Source organism: Chelonoidis abingdonii, chromosome 8 (genome assembly GCF_003597395.2).
Source record: "Chelonoidis abingdonii isolate Lonesome George chromosome 8, CheloAbing_2.0, whole genome shotgun sequence".
In the NCBI taxonomy this organism is placed as follows: Eukaryota; Metazoa; Chordata; order Testudines; family Testudinidae; genus Chelonoidis; species Chelonoidis abingdonii.
Window position 1 is genome coordinate 65538401 of NC_133776.1, and position 21061 is coordinate 65559461.

Genomic DNA, 21061 nt, shown 5'->3' on the forward strand with positions numbered 1-21061 from the left:
CATCCCAGACTTGAACTAAGGGGTCCTGAGGTCTGAAACCAAAGCCACACGAGGTCCACTGGGCCTTGCCCCTGCCACAAGCATAGATATCTGTGATTGCACAATCAGTTAACAGCAATATTCTAGTGTCAGTGCAAGGGGAAAGGGACAGAGAATTAAAAAAAAAGGTCAAAGAATGAAATTTCTCAGCTCCTACCACAAGGGAAGGGAAAAAATGCTGAACACAGAAGAATAACCCTTTTGTATCTGAATAACACTGTAGTGACATCTGACCACCATGAAACGCATAGCCTGCTTAGAGCAAACTGATTCCCTTGCAGACCTGTAAAGAAGACTCCCTTGAAGAGCTCTGTTATCTTATGTGCAATGGGAACAAGAACAATGGGTTTCAGCTATGGAATACCAATTCGCTGAACAGCTCTATGCTTGCTACAGGGCTCTGCTTTCTAATGTATTTCACCTTTTATGCACATGGAGTTAATTCATTTAATGGGTTTTGTGCCACTGTCGAGTGCAGCATTTGTTTAAAAGCACTCAGCCATTTTCATATACACTTTTTAACAGGTGCATGCAAATATACAAGCTTTCACATGAACTGTCCATATATGTGTACATAACTAATTACACCCCCTCTCATGGGTTATCAGCAAAGATGGAACCTCTGACTTTCCACATCAAACTTTAGCCCTTGACCTAAAGGAACTACATGACATTACATTAGTAGGCTCTGATTCACTATGTGAACCAGCCTCTAGAAAGAGAAATGACATACTTAGCTAATGTGTTACATATATAAATAAAGCCTCTGTACCTCAGTTTCCCCAGCAGCAGAATGGAGGTAAAAATATTGACTTATCTCATATGGGGGTTGTGAGGTTTTAGTAAAACAAGGATTGCAAAGTGCTTTGAGATACTCTGATCAAGAGGCAAGTGAATATTTTTCATCAACACCTCAATTTTTAAATTAAATCACTTTAGCTGTTTGGGTTTTTTTGCACACCTGCATTAGCTTTCTGAGAATAGTCTGGTAGGTGAGCTTGCTGGCAGGTATGTGCATGGAAACAGTGATTTTTAAGCAGATATTAGAGAATATTCATGGAAAGTGAATTTAAAATTCATAATTAGGAGCATTCAAACCAGAAATCTGAATCGAAGAATGTCACTCACCCAATCAGGGAACAGAACAACACCATGTGACCTATGAGGCCACTCAAAACAGCTCATATTTTGCATAATGAATAATCACAACAAACTGCTTATGACCAATCTACAGACCAAGAATCATTCAGCCAAAAACCTTCAGTAATGAATAAATGTTATTAAATTGCAAATTGTTCATAAACAGCTTGTGAACAGGAAAGAAAAGGAAAAAGTCATGGAAGAAATGCTATGTTAAAAATGGAACTATATATTCAGTATAGACAAAGGCTTATGTTTCAAATTTATGAGTCAGGTGATACTAATAATAGTAATTATAATAATGTTTTACCCATTTACAGACGGCCATCTATCTAAAAGGTTCCCAAGGCACTTTATAAACTACAGCACAGATAAACAAGAATTAATAAAACCACCTCTGAAATGCAGCCATCAAGGGTTGGAATGAAGTAGCAGTAGAACAGAATAAAGTCATGGTACCCAACTGTTTGAGACAGGAAGTGAAGAGGAAAGGATCAGGCGAGTTTAGGGAGGTGGAATACAATTACTCAAAATAGAATTTGGCCAGAGCCAGAAAACAAACATTCTTTTCTACTGCTGTATTCGGCTAACTGATGACTACAAGCATCCAGGACCTCAGTTTTATGTCTAATCCAGAAGATGGCACCTCTCACATGTCCCATAGCTACATAGTAGGGAAGTCCCACCTATTGAATCATCAGTCCAACTTCCTCAATTGCCAGGGTTTTCCTTTCACACCACTCACCATGTTCCCCACGTGGCTTGGCATGTGAGACCCCAACACAGGCCTCGCTACAATCAGCGCGGGTGTAATAGCATACATGTGTGACCTAAAAACACCATTCCCCAAGAGCCAGGCTGGAAGGCAGGAGAGCAGGGCTCTGCCTAGGTGTAAGACTTTGGGCAAGCCACCGAAAATTCCTTTAACCTTTCAGTGCTCTTCCTGTGAAATGGAGATAACAACATTTACCTTCTAAGGGGACTGAATCCATGGAAACCGACACCATGCTGAATAAGCCCCAAGCATTATCCCAGGATGGACAAAGGGAGCAGCCTCAGGTACTTTGGCATTAATGTATAACAATGTGCCTAACTCCTTACGCTACAACACGAATACAGCGAAACATTTTCCAGCAGTCAAACGCTGGGCAGTGAGGGCTAGATCTGCTGTCTCCCTCCCTCCTTGCTCCTGATGCATTCCCTTCAGCCAACATGGTGGCTCAGCCTTCCAGCACAGTCACTTCAGGAGCCCTGAACTACTGACGATGTTTCGCTGCAACACTTTATGCATCAGCAATCATTTATTTTTACTATTTGCAATTGCAGGTGTTGATGTTGCACAGTTTCTAAAGGGAATGGCTGAGGATGGAATTCTGTTGAACTCCATCCTTACTGCTCATCACCTGAGGAGAAAGTATGAGCAGGTGTGTGTGACACAGAGGGGAGTTTGGAAGAATAGGGAAGTATGCAAGTGAGGGAGAGGAATTTGGGTCTGTACTGGTAGTAGGTGAGGACAAATGTAGGAGGGGAAAGGAATTTGGGATTGCAGTGAGACGGGGAGGACAGGTGTGTGTGTTTGTACAGGGAACCTGGATCAGAGAAGTGGAGACAGGTATGTGAATCTATGAGAAGAGAGGTAAAGACAGGTTTGTGTATATCTGAGGGAGGATCTATCTCATAGAGCTCGAAGGGACCCTGAAAGGTCATCAAGTCCATACCCCTGTCTTCACTATCAGGACCAAGCACTGTTTTTGCCCCAGATCCCTCAATGACCCCCTCAATGACTGAACTCACAACACCAGGTTTATCAGGCCAATGCTCAAACCATTGAGCTATCCCTCCCCATCTGTGAAAGGAGGGGCAAGGACAGATGTTTGCATCTGAGCTAAGGGAGTATGTATCTGTGATAAGAGGAAAGGGGACAGTTGTGTGTATCTGAGGGAGGAGCAACAGGATCTGTGATGAGAGGGTTGAAAATAGGTGTGTCTGTGTGAGGACTGGAATGGGGATCTGTGATGAGAGGGGCAAAGACAGGTGTGTGTATCAGAAGGAGGAGACTTTGGATCTGTGACTAGAGGGGTGAGGACAAGTTTGGGTATCTGACGGAGGGGAACGGGGATCAAAGATGAAAGGGGAGGGGACAGGTGTGTGTGGGGAGAATGGGGATCTGTGATGAGAGAGGTGAGGACAGGTGTTTATCTGAGGGACAGGAGCAGGGATCTGTGATGAGTGGGGTGAGGACAGGTGCACATATCTGAGGGAGGGAAGCAGGAATCTGTGATGAGTGGGGTGAGGACAGGTGTGGGTATCTGAGGGAGCGGAATGGGGATCTGTGATGGGAGGGTAAGGACATGTGTGTGTATCTGAGGGAAGGCAGCAGGGATCTGTGATGAGAGGAAAGGGGACAGGTGTGTGTATCTAAGGGAGTGGCATTAAGATCTGTGATGAGAAGGTTGAAAAGAGCTGTGTCCGTGTGAGGAAGGGGAGCAGAGATCTGTGATGAGAGGGGTGAGGACAGGTTTGTGTGAGAGAAAGGGGAACGGGGATCTGTGATGAGAGGGGCGAGGACAGCTGTGTGCATCTGAGCAAAGGCAGCAGGGGTCTGTAATAAGAGGAAAGGGAACTGGTGTGCGTATCTGAGGGAGGGGTAACAGGATCTATGATGAGAGGGTTGAAAACAGTAGTGTCTGTGTGAGGAAGAGGAATGAGGATATGTGATAATAGGGGCAAGGACAGGTGTGCACATCCGAGGGAAGGGAGTGGGGATCTTTGATGAGAGGAAAGGGGACCAGTGTGTGTATCTGAAGGAGGAGACTCAGATCTGTGACTAGAGGGGTGAGGACAGGTTTGGGTATCTGAGGGAGGGGAACAATTATAAAAGGAGAGGGGACAGGTGTGTGTATGTGAGGGATGGGAGGGGGAACCTGTGATGAGAGGGGTGAGGACGTGTGTGTGTATATGAAGGAGGGGGAATGGGGATCTCTGATGAGAGGGGTGAGGACAGGTGTATGTAGCTGAGGGATGGGAGTAGGGATCTGTGATGAGGGGGGTGAGAACAGGGCTGTGTATCTGAGGGAGGGGAGCGAGGATCTGTGATGAGAGGAAAAGGGGCAGGTGTGTGTATCTGAGGGAGGGGCAATGGGATCTGTGATGAGAGAGTTGAAAACAGGTGTATCTGTGTGAGGAAGGAGAGCGGGAATCTGTGATGAGAAGAGTGAGGACAAATGTGTGTATATGAGGGTGGGGAACGGGAAATAATGAAAGGGGATGGAACAGGTGACTGAGGGAGGGGGAATGGAGATCTGTGATGAGAGGGATGAGGACAGACGTGTCTGTGTAAGGAAGGTGAGAGGGGATCTGGGATGAGAGCAAAGAGGACAGGTTTGTGTATCTGAGGGAGAGGAAAGGGGATCTGTGATGAGAGGGGGTAAAGGTGTGTGTGTCTGGGTGGGGGGAGAGCGGGAATCTGTGATGAAAGGGAAGGGGACAGGACTATGTATCTGAGGGAGGGGTAATGGGGATATGTGATGAGAAGGGTGAGGACAGGTGTGTGTATCTGAGGGAGGGGAGCAAGGGATCTGTGATGAGAGTGGTGAGGACAAGTGTGTGTGTCAGGGGGGAGGGAGGGAACAGGGATCTGTGATGAGAGGGGTGAGGACAAGTGTGTGTGTCAGGGGGGCGGGAGGGAACAGGGATCTGTGATGAGAGGGGTGAGGACAAGTGTGTGTGTCAGGGGGGCGGGAGGGAACAGGGATCTGTGATGAGAGGGGTGATGACAAATGTGTGTATCTGATGGAGGCGAGCCGGTGATCTGTGACAAGATGGGTGAGGACAGATTTGGGTATCTGAGGAAGCGGAACAGGGATCTGTGATGAGCGGGGCAAGGACAGTTCTGTGTATAAGAGGGTGGCGAATGGAAAACAATAATGAAAGGGGATGGGACAGGTGTGTATGTGTGTGAGGGAGGGGGGATCGGGATCTGTAATAAGAGGGTTGAAAACAGGTATATCGTGTAAGGGGAGTGGGGATCTGTGATGAGAAGGGGAAGACAGGTGTGTGTATCTGAGGGAGGGGGAACAGGGATCTGTGTTGCGAGGGGAGAAAACAAGTGTGTGGGGGGGGACCTGGGATCTGTGATGACATGGGAGGGGACAGGTGTGTGTATCTCAGGGAGGGGAACCAGAATCTTTGATGAGAGTGGTGGGGACAGGTGTGCGTGAGGGAGGGAGGGACGGGAGCTTCTATCTGTTATGAGAGGGTTGAGGACAAGTGTGTGCATCTGAGGGAGGGGAGCTGGGATCAGTGGTGAGGGGGGACGGGACAGGTATGTGTATCTGAGGGACCGGGAACAGGGATCTGTGATGGGGGGGAGGGATCATAGGGAGGGAAGCAGGGATCTTTGATGAGAAGGCTGGGGACAGTGTGAATGAGGGAGGTGAGGACAGCTGTATGTATCTGAGGGAAAGGAGCTGGGATCAGTCATGAGAGGGGAGCGGATAGGTGCGTGTGTCGGGGCAGGAACAGGGATCTGTGATGAGAGTGGTGAGGACAGGTGTGTGTATCTGAAGGAGGGGAACGTGGATCTTTGATGAGAGGGGTGAGGATAGGTGTGTGTAAGTGTGTGCTGGAGGGAAGTTTGCATTTATAACAAGGGGCATGGGAAAGGGAGCACAGACTGTGGCATTCTGATGTCTTTGAAAACCAGGACCCCATAAACTGAAACTAATTCTCCCTAAGGAAGTGTGAAGAGAGATCAGAGCAGGAGAGTCTGCTGGACCTTCATGCTTTGCAGTGTAGGGATTTGTATTTGTTCCTTAAGGACCCCCAATCATTCCCTCTTCACCTGAGATTTCCAAACATGGTACGCAAATTCCCTGGCATGGAAAACCCATGAGCCCCTGACTTTGTGGGTGGAAGGAGGACATGGAGAAGATCTTCCTCCCACTTCCTCTGTTCTCTGGAAGCAGAACCATCTCCTTGAAACTCTTGTGAAGTTTTGGGTATCGATGCACCAACTGAGAGCAGCTGAGTCACTGTGTTTAACAGGGCTCCTCGCACCATTTCCTGCATCTCCTTCTCTGACCTGGGGCAATACCTTCTTAATTTGCTTTCTTTTGCTTTGGAGCTAATGCTTCCAAAAGTGAGAGGCTAAGAGCACTGACTAGCGCCAGGCACTGTGCAGGATGCTGCTGTGAAAGCTTCCTGCCCTTCCTTCCCCTGTCACACCTTCTCTTCTAAGAAACAAGGCCTGTGCACCACTCTATCAGTGTGCCCCAGAGGTAGCTTACTGGATCCCACACAACTGGCAACTGAACTCCTGATGCACGCTTTGCCTGATGGTCCAGTGCTGGGAACCTGCCCTCCTCCCTCAGCTCAGCCAAAACACCCTACTCCTGCCTTTCTCCTAGCCTGTTCTGGCTATTTCAGTACTGAGATCTCCCCTCCCCACAGACTGACGTCTCTGTCAATCTATTTTAGTCCTCCTCTGTAGCACCTCCTTCTATTCCAGTATGGGGACCCCCCACAGTTATGACAAGGCCTATCAGGCTGCTGTGCAACAGCGTCCTGCTATTCCAGTCATAGGTCATATCCTAGTGCTGTCAAGGCATCTTGGACATCCCGAGCTATCCCAGCTGTTCCCACAAGGCCCTTCCCTGTACTCAATGCCCCTTTGCTATCCCAGATCACCCCTGAGCAGCTACCCACTCCCAGAAGAAGCCAGGTGCCAGCTAAGAACTAGGCAGCGACCATACAACTCAATGAATCTGTCACTCAAGCTAGTGAGATTTAGCACCTGAGCTCCTAAGATGTGATGCCACTGAGAGTCCACGAGTCACCCTCCATGCTCCCCCATGACCCAAGCTCCATCTCCCCAGCTAGCAACTTCTGGACAGCATGGTGTAAGTCTGTCTGTCTGTCTGGGGAAGGTGGACCAAGATTTGCCAGAAGCCCCTCTCCACCCCATTCATGGTTCAGCTGAACTGATGAACACGTCACTCCCTCTGCCACAGCACCACCCCTGAAAGCCAACCTGCTCAACGGTCTAATGGGCTTCAAAGGGGGGAGTGAGTGGCTGACGCTTCTCAGCCGCTCAGGTTGGCCTAGAGCTAACGAGGCATCTCGAAATTAAAAAGTGAACTGCAATCCCCAGCAGGCCTGTCCTCCTTTTGGCATTAGTTGGAGTTCTCTTTCTATCTCAGACAGCAGGGGAGCAGTGAGCGGCATTCAGATCTGTCGAGGCACAGTGTCCTGGGTAGTACACAGGGATACTGGGATGGGGAGGGCCTGTGCCTTAGGAAAGATGGTGGGGGGGTCTTTTCAGTGAAGTCAGGGTCCCCGGAGAGATTCCCTTTGGAAAGTGTTTTCTCTTAGGGGGCGGGGGCAGAGGGGAACTATCACTGATTGGCTTGTTTCTAACTCTCTGGCCACCCATATACCTTACATCAATAGAGCAGTGTGGAAGGGATGCAGAGATGATAAAACATGGGATACAGGAAGCAAGGGGAGAGAGAGAGAGAGAATGTGTGTGTGTGTGTGAGGGAGGGGGAATTTGGCCTTGTAGTGAGAGGGAGCAGGCAAGTGTGTATGGGAGGGAGAGGAATTTGGGTCGTAACTTGGGGCTGGTGAGAGGGCGGAGGGTGTGAACAGTAGTGGCTCTATCATCCCTGGGATGGATGGGGATACAGAGATCTGTCTGGAGTACCATGCAATGGAAAGTGGGATAAAATTGTGCGTATGAGAAAGAGAGAGAGCAGGAGCTGGGAGAACTGGACTGTAATAAGGGGAGGGCAGGATGCTACTGGGCCAGAGAAAAGCACCATGACTCTTTGGAAAGTCTGAGGGGTGCTCTGGCAGCTCCCTATTGCCAGATCAAGGTACGGCAATGGTGTGTGGGAGCATAGTGGGGGTGGACATGCACTAACAGATAATACCACAGGGATGACAAACTGGTGTCATCGACAACTCTAGAGTGTGGCTTGGCCAGCCACAGCAGTTCTGTGCATGAGACCTGCAAGGGGAGTCCTGGTTGTCAGGAGAAACTGTACTTAGGCCCGCATCCTCTAAGGTATTTAGGCACCTAGCTCAATGGTTGCGAGGTTGCCTCCCTGATCTTTGGCATGAGGGTGCGGCGTGGAGTCAAAGCAAGCACAGATGCCCATAGGTCCCTGCTGGAAGCCAGCCTAACCCCTCTGGTTGCTTGTGGAACTGAGTTCTGAGGTACTTTCCTGGCTTCTACACATCCCTGGGAGAAGGTAGGCTTGCTCCCAGACAGCTTCCTGGGTCTTACCCAAAGTGTAATTTTCCAGCTTCATCTACTATTTATGGGATAGGGTGGAAACCTCAACCCCTCCATGGCAGGGATACGAATGAGGTAGAAAACACAGTGAGCCATATTCATCCCCTGGTGTGACAGCACTGGCCTCAGTAGAATTGCCTCAGGGACAGATTTGGTCCAATGTCTCGGGGACCCAGATAACTGTGGGGACTGGTGCTGGTACATGGAGACTTTCACCTCCAGCTCACTAGGTTAATGATGACTGAGATGTGTCACCATCTCCTGACTGTTGCGGGACCCTTACGAAGTCCTGGGGCTCAGTCCAATTCCCACCGCTACCAGCAATTCTCTTATTTCAGGCTGTGCAGGAACAGAGGCAGAGGACCGAACCATCCAGAGAGGCTGAACACCCCCTTTCAATCCAGGCGTGGCAATGGCACCATGTGGAAGAAGCTATTCTTTCAAGTCAGCTAAAGAGGGACAGTGTGCATCATAGGGTTGCTCTGCTGGATGGCCACTCAAGTGAGACAAAGCACCAGATCTGTCTTTCAACAGATCATGCATGACTCCCTGCCCGCTTTGGACCCCTGAGCCATGTTCCATGGGGAGACATGATAGCCAATCCTCCACAATCACCACTGCCCTCACCCTCCATCCGTTCATGTTGCCCCTGCACAGAGCTGGATCACCTATTGTGTTTTACTGTATCCTAATAATCCCAAAGGTTAACTAGATGGTTTTCTTGCCATTTTTATGGCATCTCTGAAGTTCTCCACATATAAAATGTGATTGCACCAACTTCTTTGACTGGGGCCAGCCAGCTAATAGGGAATGCTTTGTGTTTCCCTGATAAAACTTTCATCAAGCCCTCCTGTATTCCAGATTCAAAGAGGTTCCATTACCTCCTGCTCACTTGCTGAGCGCTGCTACCCTCCCGAAGCTGTGTCCATTGAAGTGAATTCCAGGATGTACCACTTTGCACCATGGAGGAGTCATTTTAAATGGGAGAGTCTCTCCCCACCTCAAGTCCTCCTTAAAGTCTGCATTTCAGCAGCTGATTATACTGCTCCTGCCCTTCTGAAAATCCCATTCCACCAGCAGCGATAGGAGACAAGCATGAGAGTGAGGTGGAAAGACAGTGTGTGAGGTGGAGGGAAGTCTGAGATGATTGATAAATAGAGAGATATTAGCTAGTTTATGGAGCAGAGAGAAACTGGGATGCTTAAACACTGATTCAAAGCTCCTGGAACCCAGTGGGAATCTTCCCATTGACTTCAGTGGGCTTTGGATCAGGCCTGTAATGGGAGACCTCTGTCCCACACCATCATTGGCACATTTTCCCCTTGAAACCAAGAACATGAATCTGCTTTTCAGCAGTTGTCTCCAGAAGGGCCACTCAGTCCTCTGCAACTCCCAGAACTTATGAGATAAATTCCTACCTACAGGGAAAGGGAAATCACCACCCAACTAAGGCTAAAAATAACCAAATCAAAGTAAGTCCAAGCGAAAGTGCCTTGACACTCACATCATAGTCTAGTTCCTACTATTAAGTGGGCGCCAATAAATACACTGATGGGGCTTCACGGCCTTGTAATTATTTCCCCATCCACCCAAAAAAGAAAAGAAGCCCCCTTTCTCTCTTCCTCTTCTTTAATGCCTGGGGGGCTGGAAAGCCTTGCCCGTGGGAATCAGCAGACAGAAATGTCCCCTACAAAATGGCAGTGAGATCACCATCTCTGGAAGGAATATTTCATTCTGCATCAGTAGCAGGAGGAACGGAGCATTCCAGAGAGACCACATTAACTTTCTGGTACTTCCCGTACCACCTCATCAGCTGGTATCCTGACAGACAAAACATCAGCCTGGCCAGCGGACGATCTGACCAACTCAGGGACAATATTGCAAAACTCTCTGTATGCAGGGGGAAGCTAGCTATAGCATTGTACCATGTGGCGGAGGGGGAAGAGGGAGATATCCAGTAAGCCAATGTCACAGTGAAATCTCTACAGAAATGACAGAGTGGATGAGATACAGACTGTAGGGTTGCTGGGGGTTTTCTTAAGCTTTTGGCAGCCCATGAGTGAGGTTAAACCCAGAGCAACACAGTTTATCCAACTGCCGGACAGCCTGTTACAGGGGTCAGCAGCCAGCGAACGATCCCAGAATGCCAAATGCCAGGACACACATACTGCAGAGGAGAGGACAGGGGTAGGGGGAGCAGAGATGTGACAAAGAAAGGAAATGGGAAGAAGGCCAGGGAGAGCACAAGGAAGGATTTATAGAGAGAATGACAGAGAAAGAAAACTGAGGGACAGAGGGAGAAGGAAGCACAAGGAGAGAGAGTGTAGGATGTGGGGGGGAGGACAGAGAAACAGCAAAGGAAGAGAGAGAGGGATCATAGAGAAGGGAAAATCTCACAGGTTGTACATGTTGCTAGCAGTTGAACAGGTAGCACCAACATATGGAGCAGTTGGCCTCTAGTGCCTCTGCTCCATTTCCTCCAATCGCAAACTACCCTAGCGCGAGAGAGAACGTGGATCACCATACCTCCGAAGTCGGGTCTGAGACGGACATCATACCCCTTCAGCAATTTGTCCACAATCTCTTTCACCACAGAAATATTCCCAGTGGATTGGCTGAAACAGAGAAGAAGAAGAAGACGGCCTTGTCATCGTCCCCACACAGGAGAGGCATGTGAAGGGCCTAAGCAAAGGGCAGACGCATTCCCTGGCTTGCAGGCTGAACCCAGACGCGCACACGCTCCCCGCCTCACAGACGAGCTTTTCCTCTCACAAACACCCCCACCCTGTCTCTCTCACACTCGTAGCCCTCCTCTCTCACACACACACACGCACTCACTGTCTTGCACACACAAAGCTATCCTCGCACTCTTTCACACTGCCCAGGCCCTATCAAATACAAGCCCAGCTGGAGGCTGCTGGGAATCCCATACTTTTGGGACATCCACGCAGTTTAAAAAGCCTGTGAACCAGTCCCTGGAGGAGGTGGCACACAGGGGCTATTAAATGGGCACTGTAGATACTCATTCTCTTATTACCACTGCGCACACACACTCTTCCCCACTTACTGTCCCTGTCACATACACCCACACTACACTATACACTCACAGCCTCCATCTTTGTCACACTTCACAGCCTTTCAACTTCCTTCTCACTCACACACCCGTGTTCTCTCATACTGTATACACACTCACTCTCACACACTGTACACAAATCTGCATCCTCTACCATACACTCATACAGAGCTTCCACACTCTAGTCACACACACACACTGTATCTCTGTCAAACACACAAAGTATACACAAATTTTCCCTCTCTGTTACACACCTCCATGCGCTGCCTCCCTCTCACCCTGCACATACACTTCATCTCCAACACAATAGCCACTTTCTGTCTCTCACACACACTATATACAACCCAGACTTCACACCTAATACACACTTAACTCCACATGCTATTCACCCCCTGCCCAAACACATTCATCTATACAATCTCCTTTTTGCACTCAATGCAACCAGGCATTCTCTCGTGTTAGCCACACACCGAAGATCTCTCCCTCCTACACACACACCATAGATCTATGATCTTTGGCCTCTGAGAATAAATATTACACAGCAGCTTCTAATATCTTCTTAGCAACACAGACCTAGAGAGAGAGAGGAAGAGTCCATCTGTGGCTCGGTATGCCTAGATAATGATATTTTCCCTACCAAGCCCTGTGTTTTCCATCTGGAAGTTCGGTAGCCTCCATTGCTACTGGAGTTCCAATTCTTTCCAGCTATATGAACGAGAGGGATCTCCTGCTATATATAGTCCTAGAGGCAAGGAAAGTGCTGGTGGAATATTAGGAAGAAAGGAAGAAGCTACAAGAATGAAGCTCTATAATATATGTAAGTGCATATTGTTTCCACTTGAGTGACCCCCAAACCCAACCATAGTCCCAGCTCTGTCCAAGGAATAAGCCTTGTTTTCCATAGAGCTTGGGTGCACATGCCTTCATCAAACAACATTCTTTGCAATCCTAGGTTAAACTCCAAATCCCATGAAAAAGACATCTTTCAGGCCATCTGTCCTTCCACAGCAGATCCGTCTAAGATGTAAAGCTGCAACACAATACTATGCCTCCAGCCAACCTTGGTGTCTCCCTGGAGCTGGGGGGTTGTGTTGAAATGTCCGCATGCCCTAGGTGCGTACATCTGGCTGTGATTTATGCTTATGGATTTACTATATGTGAACATGGATCTACATGCATGAGTGCTCAAGTCAGTGTGTGTGACGTGTGCAGAGATCTGTATACACAGGTGTGTGTATGGACCTGGATCCTCATGCAACTCGATCTGAGTGCATGGATCAGCATACGGATGGCTGAATCTGGGTAAAAATATAGATCTATGTATGCTGTAAATCTGGCTGCACAGATACATGTGCATGTATAAAATATATATGTATAGATGCATGAATCTGTGGGTACAGGTGTATGGATATTAGCGCATGAGTGTGGGTCTAGGAACATGGGTAAATTGACCAGTGTGTGCATGTGTTATTGATCTGGATGCATGAGCCTATGTGTGTGCCTGGATTTTCAGTGCATACACCTTCAATCAGAATGTGTATGTGTGAACATAAACCAACATATTTATCTGAGCACAATCTAGGCACATGGATAAACTGTTCAGTGAATATGCTGATGGCCGTGTGTATATGAGCTGGGTTTCCTATACATGTGCCCCATTTGTTTAGGTATATCTTTATACAAGTGTACAGGAAAATGCAGACAATGTACATTCTCATACACTAGTCTGTGCATACATAGGTTAAGGACATTTGCATAGGTAAGTATGTATCACATGCACATGTAGATTTATGTGTGACTATGCATGTATTTGTGCATGTATGTGTATATGTATTTTGGGAATCTGTAAGTATGTATATGTGCACACTCTGGATACATGCATATTTATCTGTACGTCTGTGCGTATGTGCAACTAGGTGCATGGGTTTTCATATATGAATATAATAATCAAAATGCTTCAGGCTTATAGGATGCTTTCCTCAATGGAATTTACAAACATTTATTTAGTCCCACAATAAGCCATGAGGTCAGAAAATATCATTACCTCCATTTTACAGACAGGGAAACTAAGGCAGGAACCAAGTACGCAATATACCCAAAAATCAGACAGAAAGTCTGTGGCAGAATTGGGACTAGAACCCTGATGTCCCATTCTTTCCCACAAACTACAAGTATCTCCCACTGAAGTCAATGGGAGTTACTTGTATCCTAGGAAATAAAAAATAGGGCCAAGGTCTCCTGCCTCTCAATCCTGTGCCTGTACTGTAAGGCCATCCATCTTCCTCTGAACAAACAATCTGTGTAATTGTACAGGATTTGTGTGTGTGGCTGTAGCTAAGAGTAAAATCTTTATGAACATGGGTCTGTATCCATGTAGGATACATAGACATTCAATGTGTGAATTGTATCTTTGGATACTGTACACCTGACGCTGAGCAGGTGTGCATGTGCACTGTACATGTAGGTACACACCCAAATGTATGGATCCTGTATGTGCATGCAAGATGCTTGATGAGCACAGATGTGTGTGTACATTATGTGTATGAATTTAGCTTTGTGTGTGTGATGGGTATGTGTATACAGTATGTGAACCTGAATCCATGCATATGCAGGTGTAAACAAACACGTGCATGGGCATATATGAGTGGGCAGGATCCACATGCGCATGTGCGTTTGCATGAGTGTGTATATTTTTCAGTGTACAGTGTATGTTTCATGCATTAAGCAGTAGGAGGGAAGGGATGTGTGTGTGGGCATGGATCTGCACATGTACATATGTGTATGCATCTGTCTTTGTGTAAATAGGGAACATAGATCTCGGTATATACAGAGATGTATATTTGTGCCTGGATCTGTAGATGTTTTAATGTAATGCATTATTATATATGCAAGGATGTGTGAGTATATATCTAATACATAACTACCCTGTCTATTAATGCACTGATGAGTGCATTCTGTGTAAATGCACATACGTGTGAACTGAAAATGAGTGTGTATACATTGTATGTGTGTGTTCAGTGGACACATACTTATGCATACATGCATAGATGAACTCCACATACATTGTCCACTATGGATGTGTGTACATGTGTGAATGCTTGGATCTCTTGTGTCCATATATATATAGTCATATCTCTGCATGTATGTATGCAATACATTACTAAGTAGGCATCTATGGACACATGCATTGCATTGCACATCTAGTATACTGTCCACTGTATATGTAGTATGATATACCGCATGAATATACACGTGTGAGCATATATGGATGCATACATGCATAGATGTGTGTGTATGCATTGGACATAAATATGGTTATATTTACATGTATGCATGCAATGAATAAATCTGTATGCATGATGGATGGATGCATTGCATCTGTAATGCACACTGTATAGCTGTGTGAAGGCACACATGCATGGACGTTTGTGAGTGTGGTTGCATGTGCACTCTGTGTGTACAGACACAGGCACGGCTATGTCAGGGTGTATGTTAGTTTTTGCATGTATCACTTACACATACAGACTGGTGCTTGTGTTAAGTTCCATCTCCGCTCGCTGGACACCATGTTCCCAGCACAAGGCTTCATTTTGTCAATTCCCCCCAATTCGCGTCAGTTTCGCTTACAGTAGGAGCCTCTGATGCAAACGAGCTGCGAGGTGAGCTCCGTCTGCAGAGAGCTTGCTCTAGATCCCATGCATGAGCACCCTCCTCCCCCTAAAATGCAATTGACGAGGAAATAAGAAACATCAGGCATCAGGAAAGCAATTTAGGGGGAAAGACCCCCATCACCACTACCACCAAAGAAACCCAACCCACTCCTTCAACCCCCACCCCCATCTGTCCCTGCACCCTGGAAATCAAATCCTTACCTTTGCGCACAGCAGGCGAAACAAAGCGCTGCTAAAGCAGAGACAAATGCACTCAATCTGTCTCCCTGAAATCTCCACATTTCCACAAACACGATGGAGGAAAAAAATGTTTGGAGGGAAGGGGAAGATCTTCTGAAATCCCCCTCCAAAAAAAAAGAAAAGAAAAAAAAAACAAGAAGAATGACAGAAGGAAAGAAGACAACAAATAATTTCCTTTATTTAAAAAAAAAGCACAAGACAGTGAAAAAAAATGGGGGAAAATATATATTCCCCCTCCCTTCAGTGCCAGTCAAAGAATTCGCCTCTTCTTCCTTTCAGCATCCTCTCAACAAGAGACATCCTCTGGCAATGGAGAAAATCCCAAGAGAGAAAAATGAAGTGTCCCCAAAATGGACTCAGCAAAATGTGGAATCAAATCTCACAGGTAAAAAAAGAAAAAAGAACCCGATCTCCCCTGAACTCTCCACTTTGATTATTTTCCCCCTGCTATTTTGCCATCCAGTTCTGCAGATGTTGCATGGCTCCTGTTATCCACCTTCAGAGAAGAGGAGGAGGAGAAAGTGTGTGTGTGTGTGTGTGGTGGGGGGGGAGGGTGAGAGTTATCTAGCAATGCAATTTTATTCTGGATTTCATCTACCCTTTATTCATCTGTTTGCCCTACTCCTCCTTTTTTTTATTTTATTTTTAAGAGGGGGGGCTTTCAAGCCCCAGGGTGCTTTTATTTTACTTGCACCCTGATGCTGGTGACTTGGATAGAATTTGTGAAAGGGTTAAAAAACAAATACAAACAAAAAAAATCCAAAAAAAAAAGTCCCTGTATACAGAAAGAATTGCTCTCAAAAGCAGAACTCCATGTCTCCTTAATGCTGTTGCTGCAGCTCCTGTAGAGTTTTGCTGCTCATTGCAAAGTCACAAGAGGAGGGGAGGAGAGAGGGACTTTTGTAGATTGGGGAAGGGAAAAAAATCTATGGGCAAATTAGGATCCTGACGTCATGGCTGACAACATTAACCCCTGCTGGTTTGGAGAGGGGATTGGGGGGGGAATGTTATTTTGGGGGGAGAGGATAAGTCTGGAGGAGAGACGTTTCAGTTGACAGAGCAGATCACTGCCGTGGCCATTTGAAATAGCCTGCTGAGCTCACAAAACCAAAGCTTTTCCTTCAATGAGAACACGGAGGAGAAGGAAAAGCACGAGTGCATCTCTCTAACCTGTGGGGCTAAGATGCCTGATAGCATTCCCAGGAAGCCTGGGGGGAGAATTCCTAAAGGTTTCTGGCAGATGATGGAGAGAATCCGGGAGTTCCCCCAGGAAGGAGAGACACTGACCCAGAAAAAGTCTCTCTCTTTCTTTTGCAATTAGACAGGAGTGGAGATATTGGCCCAACAAAGCACAAGTTTGGGGGGTCTGAAATTCTAGAAGTGCTGCCAAGTGTCGGCTAATTATGCTGTGGATTTGCCCACTGAAATAGTAATGACACAAAGCAAACAGTCATCCTCATGATGCTTTCCTTATCAGCTATGGATCTTTTTCTAATAAAACCCCATAAAATAAAACAATAACCCAGCCCTGCTGGCTAAAATACACAGCTGCAGCCTTTCCTGGAGGGATTTTTTTTCCTGGGACCAGGGCATGAATTCCGGCAAGCCCTTGAATCCAGAGCCTGGAGGGTGGCCTGTTTAAGAACATAGGAACTGCGAGGTTGGATCAGACCATGGGGCCAGCTAGTCCAGTATCCTGGCCCTCACCTCTACCAGCTGCTTCAGAGGACAGTGGACAAGTTTCTTCCTAACCTCCTCAGGCAGAGGCTGGTTTATGCCCTGAAGCATGAGGGTTTATATCCTATCCAAATGCACATTGGCCAAAAAGGGAAATGCGTTTGTCTCAGTAGCTGAACTGGCCAACACTTAGTGTTCCTCAAGTTTCTGTCCTGGGGACAGGCACGTGGGAGCTGAAGATTGAATATGCAGATTCATTTTCTTCCGTGGGGCAGAACACCGCTGTAGAGGCGCTCCCTGCTCTGTTGATACCTGGAAAGAGTTCCCCCCTTTTCCTTCCCCCAGGGCAGAGAATCCCCTGCCTTCCCCATCTCATAGCAGAGAAGATTAATCCCATCTCCCGTTTTTCAAGCGACTCCCCTCCCTCTTGCTTTACCTTTCCCAGAACAGAGATCCAACCCTGACAACCCACGCTATGTTCTGTCCAGCTCACACTACAGACAGATAACATCCAGTGATTGGGGAGTATAACTGATGGGAGCTGGGCGGAACAAGGAAGAAACCTTGATGGTGCGATGGTATCCAAAGCCAGGCAGGGCTGGTTTGGGGGACTGGCTGGGTTGGCGATTGAGTAGTCAGCAATGCAGCCTCTCTCTTATTAGGTCACTGGTTCATAGTCAGCCCAGGTCAGCAGTAATTGCAAGCTGCTGCCCTGACAGCTGGTCACTGACCTGTGTGAAATGAGCTAGTGGTCTCTGTTTGCTAGGAAAGACAGACACTACAAACCTGTGGTCAGTATCAACAGGCTTGCTGGCAGCCTCAGGCCAGGACACACCATCGAAATGGAAGTCTCCCAACAGACTACTCCTCCAGGCCAGGGGCCAGGATGAAGCATGCTCAGGGGCCGTGTGGAGAGAAGTCAGCAGGGCTTCTCTCCGGACTCTGCCTAGCCTGCAGAGAGAGGGTCCCGCTTTCTGGGCCACTGGGGAAGGGGCAAATGGAGGACCCTGAGGACCTGGTCAGAGCCTCCCTGCTAGGGCCATTAGGGGGACAAAAACAGCAGCCTCTTGGGGTTCTGTGTGCTTTGTTCTGGGCCAGGTTTTTCAGAGTCCCCCACAGAGATTAAAGCAGATTGGAACAGGACAGGGACCTGTGGCGAGTGCTATTTACCCACATCAGGAGGATGTGGTGGGAGGGGAAGTGATTACCCAGGCCAGGGGGAGGAAGGGAAGCTGCCCTCTCTGTGCTTTAATCCTAGGGTGCCATCGTTACATTGCGACAGGAGCTGCCTCTCCCCATCATGACGCTGAGTCAACTGCGGCGTGATGCAGACTCATGACGGTACGGTGCAGAGGTAGGCAACCTGATTTGTGATGGCATTCACACTGCCTGGGTCCTGGCCACTGGTCCGGGGGCTCTGCATTTTAATTTAATTTAAATGAAGCTTCTTAAACATTTTAAAAACCTTATCTACTTTACATGCAACAGTAGTTTAGTTATATATTATAGACTTACAGAAAGAGACCTTCTAAAAATGTTAAAATGTATTACCGGCGCGCAAAACCTTAAATTTGAGTGAATAAATGAAGACTCGGCACACGACTGCTGAAAGGTTGCCGACCCCAGGTATAGTGTGTAATATTGCAACCCTGTGTTGTGCCATCACAGCCTGGACATTCATCCCTCCTGCCGACTTAAGACAAATACAAGCAGGTGGGACTCCTGGCAATGGGTTAGGAGACAAATGTGTGTAAAAGTAGTGGGCTCTCTCATGACTGGGAGAAATGTAATCTCTAGAGGAGATACACAGTGGGGTCTCAGGTCAGGCATCACCCAAGGCCAACTGGGAAGGGGAGTGGAAATTATGTATGGTCAAGCCCTGTCCAAAACTCCTCCTATTCTCCTACTCCTCTGACATAGACATAGAGATGGATCAAACCTAGATCATTGCACCTGACTGCTAGTAATGAAAATATTTAGCGCTGCATTTTAGCCCTAACCTGCCTTTGCCTAGCTACATGGGACACATGTCAAACGGATTATTAGCGCCAGGGCTGTATGCACCTGGAACTTGCATTCTGTTTAATAGGAGATAAGCCCCAAAGTCAGCCAGTCAGACACATTTCTTTAACAAACGACATCATGACAGTGCCTGTATATTTAGGCTTGGAACAGTTAAATTCTTTTTATAATTTGGCAGATAATAGTGATGTTTATTTTTAAGCATTTTTCCTATTTTTATCTTTTTAAATTTTCTCAGTTGCACAGAATTTTGAGGCTTTAGCATTTTTTTCCAATTTTCATTTGTTTAAATTTTCAAATTTGTGGAAAATTACAGGGAATCAGTCAACAATTATGTTATGACAGCAGACAATGAGATTATAAGAGGTAAAGCTTTATAACCGGTATGTTAAAAGACAGACTGCCAACATAATGTGTAAAAATGGACCAAGTAAATATTCTTAAATCACACTCCAATGAAAAGCTCTCAAGTAGCATTTTACTTACTTTGCCTGTCAGTAAATTTCGATTATCATCGATGGAAATATTTTTTGTCGTTTTATGTCTCTTCGGTGAAGTCTATGTTTACCAATACAAATGTAATCCTTCCAAGCCCACCTGTATTAAAAGCATATGGTGTAACATGGCTAAGGAAGTACACTGGCACTGCTTGTCTGCTGCAGTAGGGACACAGGAACTGGCAGAGTGGATCAGAATTATGCTCCCTTTAGGTCAGTGTTGTGTCTCCTACAGGGGCCAATACCAGACAGGGTGGTGAACTGTGGAGCTTGTGCAAGGAGGACTAGTGCCCCTGCAATGGAAATATTGTGGGGACTCTTCCCTTACATACACCTGCATACCCAGTGGGAGTATCCAGAGGTGCTGTAGAGGCCACTATGGCACTTGGGAGCAGGGAGTGGGACCTGGAGGGGCTGGACTGGGAACCCACTGTTCCAGCCTGGAGCTGCCTTCCTTCCCCCACACTGAGTCTGAGTACCTCCCCTCACTCCTCCTTCTTTCCCTCCCTCTACATTCACAGGGAGCTTCCCCCTGCCCCCAGATGCTTCAGAGGAAGCACTTTCCACCATCATTATGTGTTGGTATTTCATTTAGGCAATAGTGCTGACATACAGTGGCTGAATGCAGCCATATTCTCTATAGTCAAAAACAGGCACTTCTAGACTGGAATGAGCTTTCTAAGAGCACCCACCATGTCCTACTTGCAGATATTTCGTATTCATGGGCAGATATTTTCATGAATCCCTTCATTGCTGTTGCACTGGCCTAGTGGCAAGTGCAGTTCACAATCTGGACATAACAGAGATTAGAAGTTCACCTGCTGAAGATCACAGCCCAGCAAGCTAGCAGCCTGCTGGAAACCCTGACACACTGTGTGACAATAATTAGCCCTTATGGAGCATCTCTCCTCTAAAGTTCTCAGTGCACTTCACACAAAAAATACAGATGGGGAAACTGACAAAGAAGTGGCCTTGGAACTAGGCAGGTCCCAGGCCATTTATATCTTAGTAGATCAAAACTAGGGCCATCAATTAATCGTGGTTAACTCGCGCAATTAACTCAAAAAAATTAATCACGATTAATTGCAGCTTTAATCACACTGTTAAGCAATAGAATACCAATTGAAATTTATTGAATATTTTGGATGTTTTTCTGCATTTTCAAATATATTGATTTCAATCCAGCATAGAATACAAAGTGTACGGTACTCACTTTATATTATTTTTTATTACAAATATCTGCACTATAAAAATGATAAACAAAAGAAAGAGTATTTTTCAGTTCACCTCATACAAGTACTGTATTGCAATCTCTTTATCATGAAAGTGCAACTTACAAATATAGATTTTTGTTTGTTACATAAAACTTTACTCAAAAACATAAACAATGTAAAACTTTAGAGCT

General features: G+C 46.7%; 1 protein-coding gene across 1 annotated transcript in view; it reads right to left on the reverse strand.

The window, feature by feature from the left end:
• Positions 1-15596, reverse strand: part of LOC116820008 (gamma-aminobutyric acid receptor subunit beta-4) — an 89289-nt gene extending 73693 nt beyond the window's left edge. The window contains exons 1-2 of the mRNA XM_032772183.2: positions 15422-15596; positions 11003-11091 (exon numbers count right to left, since the gene is read on the reverse strand). Of these exons, the coding sequence (XP_032628074.1) occupies positions 11003-11091; positions 15422-15501 (169 nt within the window). The 5' untranslated portion in view covers positions 15502-15596. The remainder of the gene's footprint in view (positions 1-11002; positions 11092-15421) is intronic.
• Between the last annotated feature and the right edge of the window lie 5465 nt (positions 15597-21061).